At 39.7% G+C, this 27,132-nt stretch overlaps 1 protein-coding gene across 1 annotated transcript in view; it reads right to left on the minus strand.

Annotated features, from left to right (window-relative positions):
• The window catches only part of mv (lysosomal-trafficking regulator mauve), a 546,555-nt gene that overhangs the window by 295,133 nt on the left and 224,290 nt on the right, over nucleotides 1-27,132 (minus strand). Inside the window, exon 18 of the mRNA XM_068229176.1 lies at nucleotides 12,224-12,529. Coding sequence (XP_068085277.1) covers nucleotides 12,224-12,529 — 306 coding nt within the window. The remainder of the gene's footprint in view (nucleotides 1-12,223; nucleotides 12,530-27,132) is intronic.

A 27,132-nucleotide genomic window follows, 5' to 3' on the forward strand; every position in this document is an offset into this window, starting at 1 on the left:
TCCCCTAGGTACTTTACTGCAGGAACTTTATAAATGGTGGTGTTTTCCAATGGCATAGTATGTTGGACTCCTTTTATGTTAGTCATAAACTCAGTTTTCTTTATATTGACACTCAAGCCGTTTTAGCTGCTATGGTATAGAGGCTCTGTAGCTGGTAAGTAGCTTCTTCTATGTTGTTGGCTAATAAGATGAGGTCGTCAGCAAAGGCCAGGCAAGGTACACCGAGATTATCTTTCTTGTAGCCAATTTTCAGTCCACTTCCTGGAGGTAATGTGGCAGTCCATTCCCTGATAATCTTCTCTAGAATGCAATTAAAGAGAATGCAAAAAATTCCATCACCTTGTCTAACTCCCGTTTGGATAGAGAAACTCTCTGAGAGCTCACCTCTAAACTTTACTTTGGAGGTGGTGTTCTTGAGTGTAGCCTGGATTAGTCTGGTGGTCTTCTCATCCAGGCCTAATTCCCATAAGGTGGAGAAGAGTGTCTGCCTATCTATTGAATCATATGCCTTCTGGAAGTCCACTAGTATGACTACCCATTTGTGTCCGCCATAATTCTTGTACCTCAGGATTGTCTTGAGGTTCTGTATTTGCTCTGTGCAAGATCTATTTGCGCAAAAAGCGGCCTGATATTCATCTAATTGGGAATCCAGTTGACTGACCACTCTGGTTTGCAGGGCTTTAGAAAAGATCTTGTATGTAACCGATATTAGAGAGATGTCTCTGTAGTTGTCGAGGTCAATCTTGCTACCTTTCTTGTGTAGAGGATGGATCACTGCTGAGGTCCATTCCTCAGGTAAGGTCTCCGTTGCCCAAATATCCTCTATGATCTGATGGATGCTCTGTATAGATTGTTCGTCAGCATGTTTCCACATCTCCGCTACTATACCGTCTTCACCTGAGGCCTTGTTCTTTAGGCTCTTGATAATCTCCCTTATTTCTTCAATGGTTGGTGGTGTGGAGTCTCGGTTTCTAGAAAGAGGCTCAGAGAATGCGAGTCTCTCTTTAGGTTCCTCTGCATTGAGGAGCTGTTTGAAATACCCTGCAAGAGTATCGGTACAATCCTTGTTGTTGAACTGAAGTTTCCCATCAGGTCGACGAAGATGAAGGGAGGGAGGAGCTGTGTACTTCGTTATCTGTTTTCTGAGTTCCCTGTAGAAATCTCTTGAGTTGTGTCTGTGCAAGTCCTCTTCCGCCTGTTGTATTAGAGCCTTGTTATGGTTCCTCTTAGCCTGTCGTACTATACTGGCAGTTATTTTCCTTTGAGTAAGGAAGGCCTGGTAGTTAGCCTCATTTTTGCATTGGTTCCACGTGACCCAGGCTCTGCGTCTATCTTCTATAGCATGGTTACATGTAGTGGTCCACCATGGATGATTTCGTTTGTTGGATGAGGCAGGCATGGTCTTCTGAGCAGCGTCCAGTAGAGCTTTTTGTAGGTTGGGCCACCCTTGCTTCTGTGTGTTTTCTTTCAGAGCGACTTTGAAATCACAGTCTTCATCACTAAGTCGAAGGATGTTGAACTTCGGTATTTTAGCCTTTCTGCCGACATTCGGTGGCCTTCTCAGTGGTTGTAGGATGGTTTTTACCAGAGATAGGTAATGGTCCGAGTCCAAGTTAGCACCCCTTAGCACCTTGACATTCTGAATCTCATTGTGATGCTTTTTGTCCATGGCCACATGGTCTATCTGGAATTCACCTAGTAGTGGATTTGGGCTCTTCCATTTCTTCGCCTTCCTAGGCAGGTGTTTGAAGGCAGTTGATTTTAAAACAAGACCATATTTGTCACAAAGGTCTATAAGACGTTCTCTGTTCTTATTTGTCCTCTTATGGGCTGGGTAGAGGCCCACTATCCCGCGATATTTTTTCTCCTTTCCTACCTGTGCATTGAAATCACTCATCAGTATGGTGGTATGATGATGTGGGATCTTGTATAGGGCTTCTTCTAGAATGCTCCAGTATTGTTCAACTGCTTCCAGGTCATTTTTATTTGTGTCGTTTGTGGGTGCATGGAAGTTCATTATGGTATATGCCCTATTGCGGAACCTCAAAGATATTGAGGAGGTCCTACCATTAGGTGAAGTGAACCCTATTATGTGATCAATCATGCTATGATGAACAGCAAAGCCAGTGCCAAGATGTGGGACTGTCTTCATCACCCTGATGCCCGGTTTCCACTTGTACATTCTGTATCCTTGGGATTCAAATGCATCTTCGTCCGTGAATCGTGTTTCTTGTAGTGCTGCAATCTTGATGTTAATTTGTTCAGCACGTCTAGAGTCTGTTTAAGTTTACCAGTCTTTAGCAACGAGCTGATGTTCACTGTAGCCAAGTAGGTGATATTTCTCTTTCTTTTCTGATGTTGTTTGCATGGTGGAGTACATGAAGGTGCAGGCTCCCCAGAATCCGATGACCTGCTTGCCCCATCACAAGTGGGGGTGGATCTGTTACCACCTGGGGTATTCTTTGTATTAATGTTTCCTTTCATGTTGAGTCCAACGAGTATGTAGATGAGGCCACCCTAGTGGGTGACGGTTTGTCTACTCAAGGTTGTTAGCCCTGAGGAGAAAAAAATGAAGGGACCCGACACCTCAAAAAATTAAGGTATCTGCCAAAGAAAGACAAGGGCCATGAATGGCATGAAAATGAAAGACTCCCTACTCCTCGGAAACCTAATAGCGTCGGGGTCGGAAAAGAACAAGAGTTGACCAAGGAAGGTCGGATAGGACAGATGAAAGTGAGGAGCCTGGCACAAGTGGAAGCAATGCCAGGACTCAGCTAAGGGCCCCATGGTCACCAATCCACGCTCCAAATTTCAGAGCCCCTGGGGCCACACCTCTATGTTTATTTTAACAATTTGCTTTACATCGCACCACTACGGACAGGTCTTATGGCATCAATGGAACAGGAAAGGCCTAGGAATGTGAAGGAAGTGGCTGTGGCCTTTACTGAGGTACAGTCCCAACATTTGCGTGGTGTGAAAATGGGCAACCACGAAAAATCATCTTCAGGGCTGCCGACAGTGGCATTAAACTGTATATAGGTTTCTGTCATAATGCAAGTAGAATGTCTGACCGTGTAGATAGTACAGTCCAAACAAAAATGTTTAACTACATTGGCATTTTCTTGCAAATAACTTTTTAAACTATAAATATAATACCTCAAAATAATGAAGTTATATGTCTGTAACTTCCTAAATACAGTGAAACCTTGTTAGTGCGTTCCTCATTAACATGTTTTCTCGCTTAGAACGTCGTAAATTTGAAGACTCAATTCTCATCGTATTACATCTATATAAAAATACCTCACTTACCGCATCACAAATTTTTGCTATTACCGCTTAATACGATCACATTTTTCCTAGCCCTCAAAATGTTATTTGCCATCCCTTGGGAAACAAACGTGATTTCCAATTCGCGTAAGATCTGTCGCCACAGTTGCATGATTATGAAAAAAAGCCTTTAAATCCTGAACTTCACAGGATAAGTTGCACGTTTGGGGAGTAAGCCGTTAGCCTCAGGAATGTTCAGTTTTGCTTGCCGGTTAGCAGCAAGATTGTTGAACAACACAGTGAGTCTATTTGTGCTTGTATTTCGCATTAATTTCAGAAGTTAGAGATTTATTTTGTGTTGTTGAGTGGTGCAGTGAAGTGTAGTGAATATTTGTCACGTGATACAGTAGCCTATAACTGGATTAAGAACATATAAACAGTACCTATCGCATCACGAATTTTCACTGTTACTGCTTAATATAAGTAGGATCACATTTCCCTTAGCCCTGAAAATGTTATTTGTCATCCCTTGTGAAAGAAACGTGATTTACAACTCGGGTAAGAGCCATCACCACAGTTGTGTGATTACAGAAAAAGTGAGCCTATCTGTGCTTGTACTGTATTTTATATTACATTCAGAAGTTAGAAATGTATTGTGTGTTGAGCGGTACAGAGAAGTTTTGTCGCATGATACAGTAGCCTATATCTGGATTAGGAACATAATCGTGTGAAATTGACTAGCGTGGTCCATATCTGTGATAGCCTAATTACGGATAAAGAAAAAGTCGTGAAATTCCTTACGAATGAAGACAAAATTGAAATCTTTCAGAAAGTGGACTGGCAAGCGCATCTTTAAGTGCGCACAGGTCACGAATGTTGAACTCGCACCTTTGAGTTTCAACTCAATCATTCGACTTGATCAAAGTTTTCAAAATGGTGGTCAAAGTCATTCGTCCTGATTCCTCCCGGCTGCACATGGTCAAGTGTAACCTTCAAATCATTGTCTAAGAGTGTGACTAGAAAATAATGTTTAATAAGCCACTGCTCCGAAATAAAAGAAGGTGTGTGATCTGCAATAGGCCTAATACTTGGATATTTTTATTGGCCCCCGTGCATATGTTTTCATATTTGTTGTTTGGTGTTTTTCACATCTTTCAGTGCACTTGTTATTTTATAAGCCCCAGCAGTAAAGGTTTTCATATTTGTTCTCTCGTGTTTTTCATACCTTTTAATACTTTCCTCTCATCTTTGGAAATGGTAGATATAGTTTTCACTGTACCTGCAGAAACACTCTTGTGTCGGAAAAAATAATATCTATGGGGAGGATACCTGTAAAGTTCACAGAAAGAAGCCAGCCATTAAGGTTTTACATAGGTAGTTCCCTTCCCTGTCCCTTCACTATTGTTACTTCGTTTTGGTGTTTTCCAAATTCGTACGTTCCTCATCGCCAGATGTTTCAATCCAGACTTGTGCCAATGTCATACCTTCATATGTGTGTATGCCTGTTATGTTATGTGACCCTCTCAGACTGATTCTGATAGTTCTGTCAGCTTCCGCTTCGAACGCTAGCGCTGTACCGCAGCCGAGGAGCCATGTGGTGACGAATGAATGTACCATTTCCACTTCTATGGGGTAACGTCTAAATACAAAGCTCAATGTTTTAGAAGCCTTTCTCGAGGACAGTCGAGATCCCTGATGATGCAGAGCATAGTTCTCTGCGAAATGTAAAGAATTTCACCTTATTTTCTTGACACGGCATAAGCCCAAAAGCCTATATAATGTCTATCATATTTAGTGTTTCCATATGCTTGTTGGATAGTTTTTATTCGTATATTCAGTAGTACGTTTTCTCGCTTCACACGATCATTTTTGTTGTCACCTGCAAAAATGTCTTAATGAGGTTTTACTGTATATAGAAGGAAGATTCACAATCCCCGTAGTTTTAGTTTCATAAAAACACTATCAAATATGTTAAATGGCCAAAGGATTACATACAGTAATATTGCAAAGGTGAAAAGGAACATGACGAAGTACAATCAGACTGTATCTGCTGATGTGTGGCATTCTTGTGTTTATAAAGATGTCCATTGTGGCTACTCTATTTCCTGCTTCAGTGAAATAAAATACTAAATAATTCTGACAAGACCACCATGAGGACACTTGGGGGAGACCTATGCCAGATTCATCCTTTCTTTGAAGATCCTTCAGTTGCCTGACCCACTGAAGTCTCTTGAGATTTATGTCTGGATATTATAAGAGGCTCTTGTCTACACTTCAAAGCATGGTGAATATTAAATTCAGAAATCCCTAATTTTGCAGCAATCTGCCAGTTTGACCAACCGTGTTGTAGACTCATGCCATAGTACATTTTTCGTTACTTATGCCAGCTTCTTCCCACTTCCCCAATTTAAGGTTAATGTTATTGGATTTATGTCCAACCAACCACTTTTATACGGTTTTCGAAGATGCCGAGGTGCCAGAATTTTGTCATGAAGGAGATTTTTTTTTCGTGCCAGTAAAGTTACTGACATGAGCCCCTTCAAATACTACTGGACTGAGCCAGGATTGAACCTGCCAAGTTGGCTTAGAAGGCCACCCCCTCCCCTCACACCCCATTTTTGTGGCAAGTCTCTCATCATCACCCTAAACCATCTCCAGTTTCCTGGGTGTGGTATATGAGCCTCCTCCATCTCATCCTGTCCTTGTACCAGTCCTCCTCCACCAACTTGTCCCAATCATAACCTCTCAGCAGTACATCGTTCTTAACTAAATCTATCCATTTCCTTCGTGGCCTTCCCACACATCGTCTTCCTTCTATTTTTCTGTCAAATTCCTTCCTTGCAGTTCTGTTAAATGGCACCCTCTTCATGTGACCAAACCACTTCAGTCTTGATATCTGAATCTTATTGAGAAGAGAATCATCTATTCCTACTTCTTCTCTAATTTTCTCATTCCTAATCTTGTCTTTCCTGGTTTTCTGGATCATAGTGCGTAGGAATTTCATTTCAGCTGCCTGGAATTTGGAATTATCTCTACTGGTCAGTGTTGTGGTTTTGAGACTGTATGTAAGAAATGGTGTATAATAAGACTTGTACAGTGTCATTTTTGTTTTCATAGGTATTTGCTCATCCCACAGCAGGTGTCTTACCTGGTGGTAAAATTGTGTTGCCTTACTGATTCGGTTGTTCACCTCATGTTTTGCTAGGTTGTCATTTGATAAAATGCTACCCAAGTATTTAAAAACTGGAACGCTGTCCAGTTGGGCTTCATTTAACCCCTCAGCGCCGACCTCTAATCGTGGTATAGACCCTCTTTTCTTCCGTAGCCGCCGACCTCTATACGTGGTATAGACCCATACATGGTTTCACATTTACGGCTATAGCGCAAAGAGTTTTGGAGTTACTGATATGCAAATTGTTTGGTTTCCAAGAAGACATTTTCGGGTTTATCAGTGTTGTAAATAAGAATTGAAAAATCGTTATAATGTAGTTGTTTTTGCAAGGATAATTATTTGTCAAATAAGTCTGAGCACTAATCTCTTGCTTTTTTAAAGTCCGTTTGCTTCATTCTTTCCCACAGAATAAAATAAGGAAATGATGATCTGAGAAGTTTGTCTTTTTGTGTGATGTTCTTTGTTCTATTCGTACATTGGGAGTGCGGTTTATTTATTATATTTGTCTTTATTTCTCAGCTTGTAATATTTTCGTAACTCTCCACGAGCGCTCTGTGTAGGCATCAGTTAGTGCTGCTTTCTGTCATACGATACGAGAACCAGTTGTTCATTGTATATATCTCGTTTGAAAGGCGATGTCTGGACCTTTTATCTGAAATATGTATCGAGTTGGTTTGTTTCGTCATAAATGTTATTCCCCTCATTCAGTTTTGTACTGCTGCTTTCGGCCTCGCTGCAGCTTCATCAGTCTGTGTGACGCGCCGCGCTCAGCCGTGGTATGACTGACAGTAACGTGCTTGAAATATTGTATAATTCAGATGACAGTTTAGTCGGAAGTAGTAGTGACAGTATAAGCAGCAGTGATAATGAAATAGATGGTGTAACAGTGGTAAATGATGAGAGTGACGATGAGGAGGAAACAGTACTTGGAAATTTCGTGTAGGAGACTATAGATAATTATACAGGTCAAAGAGAAGTTTTCAACGGTGAATTCTGATTGCTAAATTCTCTATCCTGTGTTCAAAACACGGCGAAAAGAAGACGTCAGTGTACTGCTGCCAGGAGTGTGACTTGAGCCCCTGTCTCAAAGAGTGCTTCGAACTCTATCACACGGAACTAAATTACTAAGGAAATGTGAAACAATTATGTAATTATCTGCATGTACATAGTTCTGTCATAAGGAATTCCAAATTTCGTGAAAATCGGGCTACTCTTATACTTGTAGTAACGCTTTAAGTGAATCGATGTATTTCAGTCGCGCGTAGTTGAAATCTCATCCGGCCGCGGGGTAGGAAGCTATTTAAATGGCTGCGACGCTGAGGGGTTAACATGACTATTGATTCTGCTCCTTCCCCATACACTTTCATCACCACCGTCTTGGTCTTACTGATGTTTAAACCATATTTCTTAAACTCCTCATTCCAGCTTTGCATTCTCTCTCCCAATTCCTCTTCTGAGTCACACCAGATTGCAACATCATCTGCAAAAGTGAAGGCTTTGATATCTCCATGTTCTTTCCTTTTAACAGATTTCATTACTGCATCCATCACAATAATAAATAGAAGTGGTGACAATGAGCTGCCCTGCTGCACTCCTCCCTTTGTTTCAAACCAGTCTGACAAACCACGTCCTACTTGAATATGGCCCAGCAAAAATTAGAACAGTATTGAGAGGTAATTTTTTGGAAAAAGTCTAAACCAACAGAGACATTCGAAAAGGAGGAAAATTAGTTTGTATTATACCTAAAACTGCTAACAATACAGTGGAACCTCGATTGATTGTTCCCGGAACTATCATTTACCCAGAACTCATCATCATCATCATCATCATCCATTTCCCTTCTTTTTTTTTTTGCTAGGGGCTTTACGTTGCACCGACACAGATAGGTCTTATGGCGACGATGGGATGGGAAAGGCCTAGGAGTTGGAAGGAAACGGCCGTGGCCTTAATTAAGGTACAGCCCCAGCATTTGCCTGGTGTGAAAATGGGAAACCACGGAAAACTATTTTCAGGGCTGCCGATAGTGGGATTCGAACCTACTATCTCCCGGATGCAAGCTCACAGCCGCGCGCCTCTACGCCCACGGCCAACTCGCCCAGTTCCATTTCCCTAGCCCAGCTCCTGCCGGTTGGGATGTTTATTGTAACTTTCCATCTACCGTTGTTCCTTAACTGTGTTCTAATCCAGGTTTCTTCTAATTATATTATTCTTGATAGTTTTCAAGTCTGGGTCTCCCTCTTGGTCTCACTCTTCCTATCTGAAGTTCCCATTATCTGCTTCTGTCTTAACCCTCGACCGGTAGCTGACGGTAGATCGGCAGGTTTGCGCCTATCTCAACCGCCGCTGATCATAGATTGGCAGGTCTACTTTACCAGTAAATACAGCTAGAGGAAGTTGTGAATATTTCAGTTAGAAGGCAGCATTCATCAGGCATGTTTTCTCCTTGGAATGTAGAATGTTTCGGTGTTAATTACATCTATTTACATGTGATATCTTTGAAATAAATGAAGGTCGCAATTCATACAGCTTTGAAACACATGTTGATTTTGTTGTGACTTGCTTTTGTTGTTTACTGTGTGTTGTGCACACATGATGGCTACACTTTTGGATTTAAATGATGAAGCTATTGTAATAGAATTAAATGCATCTGTAAATTCAAGGCCCACTGCAGCAGAATGGATAAGTGTTGTGCTACCTGAGGTAGGTTATGAACACTCACTGGTTAGAACTCTTATCAACTACCATACTTTTTATTGAATTATTCCTAAAGTATTAACACTATTCACTAAAAATCTGCATGCTTTTCACTACAAAATGTATATATATTTTGAAAAGTTTCAGAAAAACTGATTAGTCATTTATATTTGATGTGTAAGTAAAAGATATTTGATGTTTTGAGGGGGCATTAAAAGGGGTAGAAAATTAGAAATATTAAATTGAGGATAAATACAAACCACTTTTCAAACAGTCCACTTCATGCTGAATGTTTTGGTGCATTATATGTGCAAATTCTGTAAATAATACATCTGTCATAGTGACATACATCAGGTACTGCAAATGTGTGGTGCACACCCACCAGTTAGAGCTATTTCAACTATCGGTTCGAGGGTTAAAGCTTTTCCACTCTGATTTCCTTCCTGACATTTTCTTACTCTTCTGCCCTTTGCCTTTCCTATCATACTTCTTAAAAATTTAATTTCACTGGCCTGGATATTATTCTCCTGTCTTTTGTCAGTGTCCAGGTCTCTGCTGAATATCACAGTATTGGGTAGTAGTGCATACATCACCTCTTTACACTTCATTGATACTTCCTTCCTCCACACCAAGTTACCCACACTGGTAGAATGCTTTTCCCTGTTGAATTCTTTTATCTTCTTGTAATTGTCCTTCGACCTTTCTTCTGCCCGTAAAGGGTTAAAGATATATAGGGTTTTATTTTTTAGAATTACCCCTTCTGTTTATCTTATTATGTGTTCCTATTCAATGATGTTCACAGGCCTCAATTTTTTACTGACATATAAAGATCATACAGCTGGGCTATCAAAACATTAACAAACATAAATGACATATTTTGCATTTTTAAATTTCAAAATCAAAGTTTTCTTTTCCAGACTGAAATACATTGCCAGTAATATACAGAAAGAACCTCGCTTTACAAAATATAAGAATGTGAATAATTTTAACATGCACAGTCCACTAGTTGGGTGCACTTATATTACACAATTCTCATCAAAGAATTCAAGCTTTTCCTGAAATGTTAAAATGATAGTGTTACTTTTCCGATAAATGACATGAGCCGTTAAAATATTAATAAACTTTTTTTTTTTTGTTCAGAAAATGCATCATCATCTTCATCATCACCTGGAGCAGTTTCCAACCACAGGCTGGGTCTGCTTAGAACATAAGCCTCTCCATCGTTTTCTGTCCATCCACCACTTCTCTTCTCTCACTCTTGTCCAGTTCCCTCCTCTCACCTCGATGCTCTTCTTTACATCTTTCAGCCATCTGTCTCTCAGTCTTCCTCTGAGTCTCCTTCCCTTCAACTACATTTTAAACATCTTTCTTGGTATCCTCTCTTCTCCCATTCTCTTAACATGTCTATACCACTGCAGTCTTGATTTTTCTATCTTTTTTTGTAGGGGACCTCATTTACCATCTCTCGAACTGTCTCATTTCTTACCCTGTCCATTCTTGTTAAATTTACTCGACACCTCTGAAACTTCATTTCCACTGCTGGTATTGTACTTTTATCCCTCTCTTTCACCACTCACGTTTCTGATCTGTAAGTCAAAATTGACACAAAATAAGTCTTGCAGATAATTTCTTTACTTTCCTGTGGTACATCCCTGTCCCATATCAATGCTCCCACACTCTTAAAGAATCCATTTGCAAACCTTCCTCTTTCATGGATTTCCATCCTCTTTCCCCCATTTTCTTCAATTACACTTCCCAGGTATTTAAAGCTTTCAGCTCTTTTCAACTGCTCCCTTCCTAATGTCATGCCATTATACTCTCGGTTCTTGTTTCGTGTCATTACCAGCAGTTCATTCTTTGAACTTTTAAAATGTTGAAAATTAAGATTTTTATCAATATCCTTCCATTCATTCTATAAAACTACATTGTTTGCAACATGAAATGAAAACTCTGACCTCTAAAAGTATTTTCTGAGAAAAGGGTACCAAAAACTGTACAAAATTAATTTGTTTTTATTTTTGTTGTGCTAATTTTGAAACACCATGCACGAAACTACATTAAGAAAATAATGTGATTGTGAAATTCAATATTCATAGGCAGTATTACTTTATATTTATCATTATTATTTGGCTTAAGAAAGAATTTTCCACTGCAGATTGTGACTTTCATATGGAAGTATATGAAATAGGATTTTGAAATGCATGTACTCTATTCAACGGAGTAAAATGTGCCACGCTTGTGCATTATCAACCACAGTAGTTATTTCTTCTTCAGGTATAATACTGTTATGATATGTTTTCTTTTTCAGGTGGTTTATAAATTCTTAGCTTGGTATTGGTACCAGGCTATAGTCATCTCTACACTTCTCTATGGCTGTGAAATGTGGACCTTATACCACCGTGACATCAAAAAGCTGGAGTGCTTTCACCAGCAAAACTATGCTTCATCATGAACATCAAGTGGGAAACTAAGTCTCTAATGTTGAAGTTCAAGAAAACATGTGCTAAGAGTGTAGAAGCATTGTCATTGTCCATCGCGTCAGATGAGCAGGACATGTGCGCCATATGAATGACACCAGACTACCGCGCCAGATCCTCTATGGTGAACTTAGCTCTGGTTTAAGACCACGGGTTGCAACCCCCCCCCCGAGACGTTTCAGAGACCAACTGAAACAAACCTTAAAGATGGCAGAAATAAACTCACAAACCTGGGAAACACTTGCCAAGGACCGTTTTCTTTGGCGGCAAAGTGTCTGTGTCTCAATTCAACACTTTGAACAAGAACGCCGCAGGCATGAAGATATTAAGCGACAAAAACGCAAACTTCGCCAAACCCAGCCAAGACCTCCCCCGGCCCTCAGCTGCACGATGTGTGGACGTATGTTCTACGCAAGAATTGGCCTGTAAATTCACCGGAAGTTTAAACACAAACTGCTGTAAATTGAAGTGAACTATTAGCCAGGAAATCTGTAAACTTGGAAACGAGTAACTGCCGACGATAAATTATTAGCAACAGTTATAAATTAACTGAGTTGAAACTGAAAAGAGATGGCTTTAGATATTACAAAAAATATTATGAACGATGTCCCACCTTGCAGAAGAGAAGTAAAGCTTCAACCATATGGACTCTGTTGAGTTGTGTGGCATTGAACTCTCGAAATGGATGATCATCTCTAAGTAATACGTGCAGAGTACGGAACAAGGTGCCCAATACACCGCCTCCTTCATCAAAGAGCCGGTCCTCGCCTGCTCTTTCCCAATCCCGCCAGGATCCCACGATAGTCGACAACAAGAAAGAATTAACAATAATGGCGTCCGACTGGTGAGCAATATGAAACTTGCGAGGTCCAGGGTGATACTGAAGAACAGGTTTGTCACAGCAGGTGTCCAGCACAGCCTGAAATAATATCATTATCGTTTCATTACTATTAGCATTACTGCCCTATGTTAAGAAAATTACGTGAAATTTCAAACAAAACATACATAAAGGCAAAACTAATAATAAACATCATCAGTGTTAAATTCGGTTCAAGATGCTTACCATTCAGCTATATAAATCTCTATTAAATGAGTCTTATATAGTACCTAAGAGGCATCCCGATGTAGTGTTGAAGTTATTTTGGTATTTTGGTGATAAACATTCTATACTTCAGAAACAGATGAAAAGCAGTGACGTTTCATGTAACAACACATTGACAGAAATTTTAACTATCAACAAAGATGAGAAGGTCCGCCTATTCAATACTGTGTATAATATATTAATTATTATTTATTACATCGGGACTATGAGGTGGTAGTATACAATTTCTAATCACTAGACTGGGTGCCAAAAGCCTGGATTAAATTCCAAACCTCTCTGCAGTGCTCATATGGTGTGAGAGCATACGATGCTGTTAATGGTGATTTGTCCATCGGATGGGGACGTTAAGCCTTGAGCAGACCCTTTGGTGCTATTCAACAGGAGTAGGCTATGTGTTGGCACCAGGTTTCACTCTCTCCCTTCCTTCATTTCATCTTATTAACTGCTCTGATAAGGTTGACAGCAGGAAGGGCATCTGATCATAAAAACCTGCCACAACAGATTCATCTCACCTCATACTCGACCTTGTAGAGAAAAGGGACGAGTTGGACACACAAACAAACACATCGGGACTATAAATATTTTTTGCTAGTTGTTTTACGTCGCATCGACACAGATAGGTCTTATGGCGACAATAGGACGGAAAAGGCCTAGGAATGGGAAGGAAGCGGCCGTGGCCTTAATTAAGATACAGCCCCAGCATTTGCCTGGTGTGAAAACGGGAAACCACGGAAAACCATCTTCAGAGCTGCCGACAGTGGGGTTCGAACCCACTATCTCCCGGATGTGAGCTCACAGCTGCACACTCCTAACCGCACGGCCAACTCACCTGGTGGACTATAATTTAAGGCTGAAGATGACCCAATACAAGGGTCGAAACAGTGGTGGAATGAGGATGTAAAAGCTGCTGTCAAAGCTAGAAATGGCGCAAGAAGAGCTTTGTACCATGCCAGAGAGCGAGGAAATCCAAGTGAAATCGAGGATAAATTATCATTTTACAGAGAAAAGAGATTACAGTTCAAGAGAATAGTTGACATTGAGAAACGGAAATGCAAAGAAGATCTTGCCAATATAATAGAGCATGACGAACACAGGAAGCTCCTGTATAGCATTGTTAAAAATAAAATAAATTATAACAGTACTATCAACACAGTAGAGTTTCCAAACGGACAAGTAACTAGAAATGAAAATGAAATATTACACGAGTTCAGTAGATATTTCAATCATTGCTGAACTGTAATACAACGGACGACACACAAGATGACCCTCTAAACCCTATAAATTATAATGTACAAAGTTTGACCTGACTGGAAGTGGAAACAGCAATATGTAAAATGAAAAACAACAAGTCTGCAGGACTGGATGAGTTCAGTGTAGACATGATCAAAGCACCTGGAAAACCTGGAATACAATGGTTGAACAGAGTGAAAATGAAAACTTACAACCTGTTTTCCAGTCAGTGACTGGGTCAGGGACGGAATGAAGCCCGTATCTTGCGGTGAGGATAGAAATTGTGCCGGCTGACGAAACCTGTCGTACTCCTCTGAAGCAATGATTAATAACTGACAGATGAAATGATAGTGGAGAGTGTTGCTGGAATGAAAGACGACACGGGAAACCGGAGTACCCGGAGAAAAACCTGTCCCGCCTCTGCTTTGTCCAGCACAAATCTCACATGAAGTGACCGGAATTTAAACCCTGGAACCTAGCAGTGAGAGAGTTGAACAGAGTACTAAATAAAATTTGGGAAGAAAATGAAATCCCCAGTGACTGGAGGCAAGGTGACCGAAAGAAGTGTAACAACTATAGAGGCATAACCTTTCTATCCCATGAGTTAAAATTTATATGAGACCATCCTGGAGAGAAAAATCAGAAAATTTGTTGAACCTAAACTTGGGAAGAACACCATGGATTTAGAGTTAACAGATCAACGCTAGACCTCTTTTTTTTTTCTTTTTTTTTTTTTTTTTTGACAAGAATGTTCTTTGAAAAATACTGGGATATAATAGAACAGTTAAAGTTGTATTCTTGGATATTGAGAACGCATGTGATCATGTACCACGTAAGCACATATGGGAATGCTTGAGACATAAAGAAGTGCCAGATGTGGTTATAGCTCGAGTAAAACAACTATTATGAAGATATTGTTACCCATACGGAACCTGAAATATTTGTTCTGAATGAGTAAAATACTACCAATATATTTGGTTCGTTATTATAATATATTGATATTGATATATTGATACTATATTGATATTAAAACAACTATATCAAGAGACTAAGAGCTGTGTGCAAATTCAAGGAGGCAGGTCAAACTGTTTTGAAACCAAAAGCAGAGTCCAACAAGCAAGTTGTCTATCACCACTTCTCTTCATTACTATAATGGAGGAGGTTACAAAAGTAGTGAAAATGAAGGATCAGACAACAAATGCACTTGTATTTGCTGATGATGTTACGCTATGGGGCGAGACAGAAGCAGAAGTTCAAGCTAAACTAGATCTTTGGCAAGAATATTTGAAAGAATGGGAACGATCATCAGCCAAATTAAAACCGTCAGTTTAGTGGTGAGTCGAAATCCTGAACCTGTGAGTGCAAAATGAAGAAGTAGACATTATCAATAACTTCAAATACTTGGGAGCTTTGTTTCTTCTGACAATACCATAAACCAAGAAATAGGCAATACAAGCTACATCAAATTTCTACCACTCTGTTCATTAATTACTTTGGGATGACTCATTTCCATAACCTTGCAAGCTCATGCTGTACAAAACATATCTTGTACCAATTCTAAATACGGACTGGAAGCAGCAAAGTTGACTAGACCTGCACAAAGTCACCTACAGGCTACTGAAATGAAGTTGCTTCGGTCATGTCTCCAAAAGACAAGGAGACAAAATAAGGAATGAAATACTGTATTCGCAACAACTTGGATTGGACAGGAGCCTGTTGAAAACATCAGAATTAAGCAGATTACGATGGTATGGACATATCAGAAGGATGGCTCCAATTAGGATCCCAAGAGCACACTATGAAAGGAATGTTGTTGGTAAGAGGCCCGGAGGGAGGCCTTGTGATAGTTGGGAAAAGCAGATTTTCAAAGACCTTGCCAAACGTGCTGTAAATTGGAAGCAAAAGGTAGAACATCAGCTGTGGATGGACAGGACGAACTGGAAGAGGCTCGTAAACACCCACACCCGGCTTGCTGGAGCGGAAAATCGATGATGATGATGATGATGATGATGATACAGTATTGAATAGGTGGGCCTTCTCAACCTTGTTGATAGTGACAGTGATGGACCAAAATGAAATTCACTTCATATGATAGAAATTATACTTGAGAAAATCAACAAGAGTGTTAAGAACACACGCCTCACCTATGATTTCTACTCCCAGGCTTTTTCTTTCTCTTCTGATGCCCCAATTTCTCCTCCTCCTCCTATAGATATCAGCCTTCTTTTGCTTCTTTCATTTTCATATTTACTTCTTTCTTGGGTTCCTCCTTCATCCATTCTCCTCATGGGTTTACGAGACCTGTAATCTTGACTCCTATTCTGTCTTGTATGGGTCTTCTTTCCTTTATTCCTTCTCTTATCCATTTCTAGTCCTGCCCCGCGGTGTAGGGGGCAACGCGCCCGCCTGTCACCTGGCAACCCCGGGTTCAATTCCTGGCTGAGTCAGGACTTTTTAACTGTAAATGATTAATATCGCTGGCCTGGGGACTGGGTGTTTGTGTCATCCTTAATGTTCCTTTCCTCACATTCAACACACTACACTTTCTCCATTCCAATTACACGGAGGTTCATGTCACATGGTGCAAGTAGGGGCAAAAGATCTCTATAGGTCGACGCCCCGAACAAATAGCATTTAAAAAAAAAAAAACAACAACACCCCTATTTCTACCATCGTCATAACGTCCAGCTCCATGGCTAAATGGTAAGCGTGCTGGCCTTTGGTCCAGAGAGTCCTGGGTTCAATTCCCGACCTGGTCAGGGATTTTAACCTTAATTGGTTAATTCCAATGGCTTGGGGGCTGGGTGTGAGAGGTGTATTTAGCATTAGAAATCATCCTAAGTAGGGCCCTCATCTTCACAGACATGCAGGTCGCCTAACAGGCCTCTACAAGAAACAGACCCGCACCAGGCCTCTCCGGAGGACACGCGCCATTATTATTATTATTGTCATAACAATTCCTCTTCTCAGAAACTCCATATCACTGACTTGTATTCTGTCTTTGTCTCTTTTCCTCCATCAACCTGACTCTATTGCATTACAAATTACACAGATACAAGGATTTCCTTTGAAGTCTTCAATATAACATAAGAGATATAGCATAGGATATGTTCCATATTTTTTCTATGTCCCTTCTCTTTTAACATTTGTACAAAACTCTTTGTCACTTCCATCTCTTACATTTATCTCAATGACCTATCATCCATCGTGTTCTTTGTCCATGTTCTTATTCTTCATCCAAGTTTTCTTCTTTGATTCATAATAGTACTTTATGCAGATGTCCAGTTTCTAGGCTGAAAGTTCAGCATAGCAACCTTTGGTTCAGATGGTTCCAACTGGGATGCGGATTTTAGCACGGAATGGTTATTTCTCATCGCTCAGGGAATGGGGATTGTGTTTCTCTCAATACACACAACACAGCACACAATCAACCCCCAGAGATACATGTGGATGTAACAAACAAGTACCATACATAGCAAGGAAACATGAATAGTAACAGATAATAGGATAAACATAAGGGCAGGGAAGAGCGTGGGAAGAAACAACAACAAACATGGAAGCACAGAAAAAAATCGCTCTCCCTATAAACTGCTGTCTTCAAATACAGTGAGTTGTGTCGGCAGGCGCGCCCAGCTTATCTGCCTCCCGCTATCTCATCACTCACTGTAGATGAACTCCCATACTGACCCATTTGGAATCATTTCTCCTCTTGTGTTCCTAACCATTTTATCATCTGTATTCAATTTCAGCTACTTGTCTATTCCTTTTTTTGCTGTGTTTATCCTCTTATCCCACTACAAGACTGAGCTATATCAAGAATGTCCCTCAATGAGTGGAGTGTAGAAGCCCACCCTCCTGATGGTGGTATGAAGCAGAAATGAGCTCACTTGGGGCTGATAAGGTGAAAGTCCATCTATTTGAAGATGTGGAGATTGTTCTTGTCCTTGTCTGTCCTTTCTCCTCTTTCTCTTGCTCCCTCTTTTCACACTGACCAGTCATTGTATTGACTCTATTATGTGTTCTTGATTGCAAGCAAATGAAATGAAGTTACTATCAACCACCCTCCAAAAAAACACACAAGGACCCTGTAAAGAACAATGACATCAGAAAGGAACTGGAAGTAGACTCGATAGAAGAGAAGCCAAGGACTTTGAGACTAACATGGCATGATTGAAGGTCAGTGGGAAGACCTAGGAAGAGATAGCTACACCAACTGAGAGATGATGTAGAGAGAAGAGGAGGGATTTGGGAATCAGTGGTGAAAGAGAAGGCATTTCTGGACAGATAACAACGGCGAAGGCTTGTTCAATACCACCCTACCCAGCATGCTGGAGGGGTTCTATGATTATGATGTGTTCTTGATTATGTTTATATCCTTCTATATATGACTTTAGAAACATTTAATAGTTGAATATATTCCTCCACATAGAGATAGCAACAGGAAGGGCATCCAGTAGTAAAACTGGGTTAAGACTACATTATTTACCACAGATCATATTCACAGTACCACAGCAGAGAAAGAAATATGTTTTTAGTAGTTTCCCATTCATTACATGTATACTAATCATCAGCCGGGCTGAGTGGCTCAGACGGTTAAGGCGCTGGCCTTCTGACCCCAACTTGGCAGGTTCGATCCTGGCTCAGTCCGGTGGTATTTGAAGGTGCTCGAATACGACAGCCTCATGTCGGTAGATTTACTGGCACGTAAAAGAACTCCTGCGGGACTAAATTCCGGCACCTCGGCGTCTCCGAAGACCGTAAAAGTAGTTAGTGAGACGTAAAGCAAATAACATTATAAAAAATAAATAAAAAAAATACTAATCATCAGGGCCAAATTTTACTACTGCAACGCGTCTGGGCCAAAATAATTTTGTCCCCACTCCCCACTTAAACTTGATAAGACAAAATTGCAATTACTATTATTTTAATATAATGAATACGGTAATACAGCCTCCAAGGTAAAATACCAAACATTAATACAGTTATTAATAATGATATATTATTTTATATTAAGATGTTGAGTATCTTCATTATTTTCCTCCAGATCTACAGTAAATTAATGTTATTTGTTTTATGTCCCACTAACCTGCAGTAAATTACCCAATTGATCTGTTTAATGAGAAAAATAACAATGTCCAACCTATAAGCCAGAATAAATTAACATAAAATAAAGAACAGACACTGTCCTATGGTCCACGGTCAACTCCTTGTTGGGGATCCAATGACCATGGCAATACGGCAACAGAATAAACAACAAACAATAAAATAGGGTAAAAAAAAAACACATTGGCAGACGGCACATTAAATTTTAAAAACCTTCATGTCTCTTCCAGCAGGACTCGCAAACTAGCACATTCCACGCCCTATACTGTTCTCTCTGATGACCTACTCAGGTTGCTAACCCAGCCTTGGCATTACATCATCCGTCGTGTTGGTGTGCTACATTCTCCTCATGTTGCATTTTCAACATGAACTAATTCCTCGTTACTAAACGTCATTACCTAACTACATCTCCAAAATAAACTCTTCTCGTTCCAACATATAATTCCTCATAGCAACCATCACTCAAAATTACCTTCACACTTTCCTTTCACGTCAATCAGCCTCTTAATCTTACAGCCTCCCTTCTTAAACATCCCACCACCTAAGCACTTTTACCTTCATTTAAGTACAAATAGCATAAAATTACAGACCCAAACAAACTCCACATTAAATTCACTCCTCATTTCAAATTCTCATCCACCTTATCAACTAATCCCTCTTCCAAATCACCTTAATTACACTCAATTCACTAATCATTTCAAATACAATTAACATTATCTAACCATAATTCACTGTCTCTCTTTTTCTTCACTCTTTGCTCACTCATAGCAACCTTCACTCATAGGAACCATCACTCAAAATTACCTTAATTGCCACTTCAAATATAATTAACATATTCACTGCCTCCTTTTTCCTCACTCTTTAATCACTCATTTAGTCATACTCTCTCTTACCTTCACTATTCACTATTCCTTACAAATATAAATAACCAATACCATCATCGTTTATATACCACTGAAACATAAAACATGAAAAAATACTTCACAACCACTGCTCCTTTCCACTTTAAATTATATTTACCAAACCAAACTTTACTACCTTTCATCACTCTTCTTCTTATTTACTCCTTCTTGACCACCACCACTTCAATCTCATCATACCCATCTCTTAATCATCACTTATAATTCAAATAGCTCTAATCACTCTAAAACCAAACTTCCAACACCTTACAGCCAACCCTAATAATCTTAACTGCACTCAATTCACTAATCGTTTCAAATACAATTAATATAGAATTACCATCATACTTTCCAATCTCACATCGCCAACTCAGCCTATTCATACCTCAATTTGCCAACCATACTTCACTGCCGCCCTTCTCCTCGCTCTTTAAGCACTCATTTATTCATACTCTCTCTTATCTTCACTATTCCTTTCAAATACAAATAGCAAATACCATCATCTTTTACATGCCACTAGAACATAAAATCACACTTCACAATCACTGCTCCTTTCCACTTTAAATTATACCAAGCCGGACTCCACCTTAATTATACCATCACGTACAATACACATTAACACCTTTACTTACTAATAAACTGCACTCCACATTAATTATATCACCACGTACAATACAAATCTCCTTTCCAAATTTACTTATCTAAAACTTAATCACTCCTATTTCGACTACAATTAACACAATGTGGACCGGTCCCGAGAAAACTCATGTTTGCCTAGCCAAGCGTTGCGGACCGGTCCTGAGTTATCTCGTGTTAGCAGCAGACTGAACTTTAGTGCTATCTTTTGAGATATACGGAAACTATTTGGAGGTCAAGGGTGATAGAACTCTGTTATGTACGGTTCTACACAATCAATAGTATTCTTTTTGAGTATTCTTCATATCATAGATTTTTTTTGCATTTCTTGACAACATATTTACAAAGTTCGAAGAGCCATGCAAGATGGCTGTGCCCAGGGATCACATGTGCTTAGACAAAGATGAAATTATTCGCGAATTATGTGCAGATGCAGGCTCCGAATATCTAAGTGATGCTGAATATTTAGAGTTCGATGATGAAATACCTTCTAATGGAAATGCTTCAAGTGACGACGAGGATATAGCCTTATCTTGAAGGTGTGGAACTCGCGTAGCGCAGAACGAGTCTGATAATTGTGTTACGGGTGTAAATATTCTAAATATTGTAAATAATGTAGTGTTTTTTGACAACTGGGTTATGGACAACAGTGAACCTAGGCTAGAGGATTTTGAAGGTGCTCCTGGTATAAAGGTATGGCCTAATGAATCTGAAAACATAGGACAAGTAGCAGGACTTATGTTTGGTGAGGAATTTTTTAAGTATGTAGCTGAACAGACAAACTTATAATATGAGCAGAATTCACATTCTCATAAAGTATCCCCTAAAACAATAACGTGGACCAATGTCACTAGCAGGTAAATTAAAAAATATTGCTCTGTGTATACTGATAGGGCAGGTGAAGAAATCATGTCTGAAAGATTACTGGCCAACCGATACCCCGACAAAAAACCCATATTTCCGAAAACTATGAGCCGAAATAGATTTCAAGAAATACCCCGCATTTCAACAACTATTCAGGAAGGGCACTAGAAAAAAAAACACAGTAGTCCTTCAAAAGCTAGTGAAGTTCTGACAGTTTATTTGAATGCATGCACTCCAGCTTGGAGGTAGTTAGAATGTGGCCGGGAACAGGGCTGTCTACCACCAATATGGATAGCAACATCACTTTTATAGGTCAGCGCCCCTCACCTTACCTACTCTCTCCACATCATCTATATAGACCCCACTAAAGTTAATTTTCATTTTATTTCAAACGAAATCTACCACTTTATAAATAATGTCCACGTTAGCTTCTGCCTTTTCTTCCATAAATATTTCGTCCTACGTTCATTACTGTTGGCTGTGATTTCTTTCTTCAGGTTCAACACCTCCTCTTCTATATTTATTAATTTTTCCTTTAGTGATACTATTTATCTCTCACTGTTATCCATTTTTTCCTTGGTTTCTTTTGTATTTTCCTGGATCCACTGTCTCTTCTTTTCGTGCTCCTTCACTTGCTCTTTAACTGATCAAACAGGCAGAGCTCCTCCACTACCTCTTTTACCACCTTCCTTATTACTTTTACGTCCTTCCAGCTTATGTTGCCACTGCTCCGTGAGCCTGGATTTACTTCCACACCCCCTATAATCAACAGTACAGTGACCACCACTGCCATCAGCAACATCTCACCCTTCAATCCCATCTCCATCTTGCTTTCATTTCTTTTGACTATTCCCTTCTTCAATCTTCCCTGCCATATTCCGATAACGGCCCGATATTGCTCTATCCCAATCATCTTCCTTGTCACACACCACTTGCCTCATCTACCCCCCCTCCCCCCCTCTCTTTTTTTTGTTTATTAAAAATGAAGCCATGTTTTCCAGTGTTGACTTAGTTAAATGTAACAAAGACTTTTCAGTCTGTCAAACACACAGCAGATACAATGTAAATGAAAACACTATAAACATATCTGTAAAACACACACTAACACAAAGAATGGCATGTTTCGTTCTACAAGAACATCCTCAGATTCTATCAAATCACTTATAAACAAGCTTATATATGTACAGTATTGTTTACGTAGCGTAAACTTGTCAGTGATAGAGATAACATGAAACAGTAATGATAAAAATAAAATATATACAATTATTAATATAATGAAAAACTTGTGTATTTATCTAGACTGCCGATGTTAAGTCCGTTGTCACCAAACACTATTTCAGGACAGTCCTGAAATGTTTTAATCGCACCATTCCTACCGACGTCATTGTAATGACCCATGTTCATTTCAGTTGGGAAAACCACTAAGAGAGTCTTTCTGAGAATCTATAAAGGCAGGCAGAGAGTGAGTGTCTGCCATTATAATGAAAACTCCCCAACCTGATTGTGACCGACGGTAGGCAAGGTGGGCCTACCATTACAATGAACAGGACAGTCCTGAAATAGTGTTTGGTGACAACGGACTTAACATCGGCAGTCTAGATAAATACGTAAGTTTTTCATTATATTAATAATTGTATATATTTTATTTTTATCATTACTGTGTCATGTTATCTCTATCATTGACAAGTTTACGCTACGTAAACAATACTGTACGTATATAAGCTTGTTTTTAAGTGATTTGATAGAATCTGAGGATGTTCTTGTAGAATGAAACATGCCGTTCTTTGTATGTTAGTGTGTGTTTTACAGATATGTTTATAGTGTTTTAATTTACATTGTATTTGCTGTGTGTTTGACAGACTGAAAAGCCTTTGTTACATTTACTCCCCTCTCATACTCAACTCCACTAGACCGGCACACTCAACACGGCACGTCTGTTCCTGTTGCTTGCTTAGGCTAGACTCATATTATTTTATATTATATTATTAATGATTCCGCCTGCAGTTGCCACTGGGTGGACTGAGTAGTTCCGTGGTTGCTGCTGCTGGTCCCAACCCAGATAAAGAAGGAGGATTGGCTTAAACAGCCAGGAAACACCTTGAGGCAACCTCTAAGGCTCAATACCTTAGCTGTACCCCTGAGACAGACTTTGATTCAACTTGTCAGTAGGATGGAAATTTTAATTTATTTTTTTGCTAATGGCTTTACGTCGCACCAACACAGATAGGTCTTATGGCGACGAATGGATAGAAAAGGACTAGGAGTCGGAAGGAAGCAGCCGTGGCCTTAATTAAGGTACAGCCCCAGCATTTGCCTGGTGTGAAAATGGGAAACCACAGAAAACCAACTTCAGGACTGCCGATTCAAACCCACTATCTCCCGATGCAAGCTCACAGCCGCGCCCCCCCCCCCCCCAAAATGCACGGCCAACTTGCCCGGTGATGGAAATGTCAGTTGACAAACCAGTTACCTTGGGCCCTAATAGAAGTACTAGTTTATCTCGGTCATCGGATTCTGGGGGACCAAGAACATCACGTGGAAATGAATTAGAGTTTCTCAAATCTCTTCCACCAAAGCGAAAACACTTCATAGCTCAGTAATGAACGTAGGTTTTCATGGCTCGTTGTATTAACCTAAAGAAATAAATGAATACTGGATTAAAGCCTCTAAATTATTTATTTAATGAAGCTGAGCTTTCAGTCAAATTGCAATGGCCTTTCATCAGGGCATGTGAAGTTCTGCCTCCGACAGTGAACAAAGAAATTCGAAGAAATGTGGAAGTCATGACCGTACTATCCACGGCCTACCCCACCAATTGGATTCAAGGATCATCGCACTGTGATTCGCCGCCCTCTGTTGACAGTTTCTTGAGTTCGTCCCGCTGTGCCATGGTGGTGTTATGCATGTATTTCTGCAGTACAGGTCTCCATGTATTTGAAACCGTCTTCCCTGTTGATGTTATTTGGGGCATAGCTGTATCTCTATGGCTTCCCTTACTAGTCGAGCATAGAAGTCTTTTACAGGCACGATGACCTTCGCCTGGTCAAAGAGGATTTCATGGTCTGTACTGTAGAAATGTTCTGCTATAGCAGACTGGCTTTGGCATAATCCAGTACTCCATAGCTACTTTAAACATCAACACATTACTTAAAACTGGCAAATTAAAACAACTAACAGACATATTGGACGAATTTGATATTGAAATTCTTGCAATAAAAGAAACTCAATATGCAGACGAAGATCACATGGAATTGGGGAACTACAGAATTTATAGAGGGAAGCCAACAATATCCTTCCCCAAAACTCCACTGCAGTTCGGCACAGCCTTTGCAGTCAAGGAAAGCCTTACCAATTGCGTATTCAATTTCAAGTCTCCTTCTGAAAGAATCTCACGCCTTTCAATCAAATTGGGAACCAAAGCACACACATTAATCAATGCCCATGCTCCCACAAATAATCAGAATTGGAAAGATCCACGTAAAGTAGATGAATTCTGGGAATTGCTGGAGGAAGTCTCAAATAAGTTACCAAAACACCATGTCAAAATACTGTTAGGAGACTTCAACATACAAACTGGTAAAGAAAAGAAATTTAGGAGCATAGTAGGATTATATCCAGCACATAACAGAACAAACTGAAATGGAGAAAGATTAACAGACTTCTGCACAATCTTTGAGCTAAAACCAATGTCAACACACTTCTTGGCCCTACCCAGAAATAAAATGACCTGGAGATCCCCTAATCAATATCTAGGCGAATTTCAAATTGATCATGTAGTCATCACCAGACAAAACAAAAAAGAAGTCATGAATGATCAAGTCAAAAAAGGAATTATGGATTCAGATCATTACTTGTCCTTAGTAAAAGTGAAGTTTCAGCCTAACAGGTCCAAAAAGAGAACATTGAAAACGCCAAAAATTGACCCAGAATTTTTCAAATGAAATTCCAATAGTTCCCTTGCAAATTTACCATCAAATGTCCTCTCAGACTGGAATAATCTAAAAAATATAGTATGCAAGGCATCCCAGAAAATTGGCACGCCACCTACAAAACGGAAACAGAGATGGTGGAATGACACGTGACAACACGAATTAACCATGGCAAGTATGGAACTCTCATAAATCTGAAATCAAATGGCAAGAATTTATTATAATACAGAAGGAAACTTCTAAAATTATTAGAGCAGAAAAATGAAAACAAGACTTAACCCGCCTGAAGGAAAAGACGAAGACTTCCATAAAAACAACTGTAGAAACTACTACAAGAATTTGAAACAACTCCAAAATTACCAAGCGCCCAGTATTTTTTTCAAACGTCCAGACGAATCAATAGAAACAAATAACTAAAGAAAACTGCAAACTTCTTGCAGACTACTTTAAAAGTCTATTAAATTACAAAAGTCCACAAAACCAATTAACCTTTGAGAAACCTACACCAAATCCAGATTCAGAACCTCACACTCTAGAAGAAATCAAGCAAATAATTCAAGAACTGAAAGATAATACAGCACCATGAGAAGATGGAATAATTGCTGAAATGTTGAAAACAGGTGGTGAGAAAATGGCTTATGCAATTCAAGAAATCATACAGAACATTTGGAATACTGAGAAAATTCCAGAAGACTGGAAATTTGCACTAATTCACCCACTCCACAAGAAAGGGGATAAATCTATATATATAAAATAAGAGTTTTGTCTGTACATTGCTCAGAATTTGAAAACAATGGTATTTCTGTATCGGTCATGTCCATAGTAACAAGAAAATGCACTTTTTACTTTACCGTAATTTCTGTCTGTCTGTATGTATGTACACGCATCACGAGAAAACGGTTGAAGAGAATTGAATGAAAATCGGTATGTGAAGTCGGGGGATGAGCCTCTATAATCTAGGCTATAAATAATTTTATTCACGCTGAGTGAAATGGTAGTTTAGGGGAAGACCAAAAATTGAATTCTCAACTATTTATGTTATTAGTGGTCGTATTTTAAAGAAAATGGGTATGCAAAGTTGGGGAATAAGTTGCTACAATCTAGGCTATCAATAATTGTATTCACGCTGAGAAAAATGGTAGTTTAGGGGTAGGCCTAAAATTTAATTCTCAAATATTGTTATTAGTATTCCTATCTTGATGAAAATCGGTATGCAAAGTCAGGAAATAAGTCGCTATAGTCTAGGCTGTAAATTATTTTATTCACACTGAGTACGATGGTTCATGTTTGTGGGTTACTGAAGTCACGTCCTAGTTCGTGAACCATGGGCAACGGCTGAATGGCCTAGTAAGTGGTCCTGAGAGTCGGGATACCAGTTGCTATGGAATGGAAGTGGGCATCTCGGACATATTCCGAGTCGTAGCCATCCTTGAGCTCAGGCGGCTAGGACTATACAATTCACCGGTGGTCCATAACCCGTTAGAGGAGAGATCCTCACTTGGACTATGTGCAAGTAGGGGAGCATCCTGCTTCATGAATTTACCGAGCTCAGAACACTTTAAGCAAGCCTCGGACCTATGGGAGTAATGGAGTACCACTCCCATTTGACAGGCGAGGGACTCCTTGGAAACAACTTGGCGAACAAAATGGAATTTGATGGGGAGCTATCAATATTAATGGGGCTTATGGAAGAAAGAAGGTAGAACTGGCTGAGTCAGCAAAGAGGATGCATCTGGATGTGCTAGGAGTAAGTGATATT

The sequence above is a fragment of the Anabrus simplex genome, chromosome 9 (genome assembly GCF_040414725.1).
Source record: "Anabrus simplex isolate iqAnaSimp1 chromosome 9, ASM4041472v1, whole genome shotgun sequence".
Classification (NCBI taxonomy): Eukaryota; Metazoa; Arthropoda; class Insecta; order Orthoptera; family Tettigoniidae; genus Anabrus; species Anabrus simplex.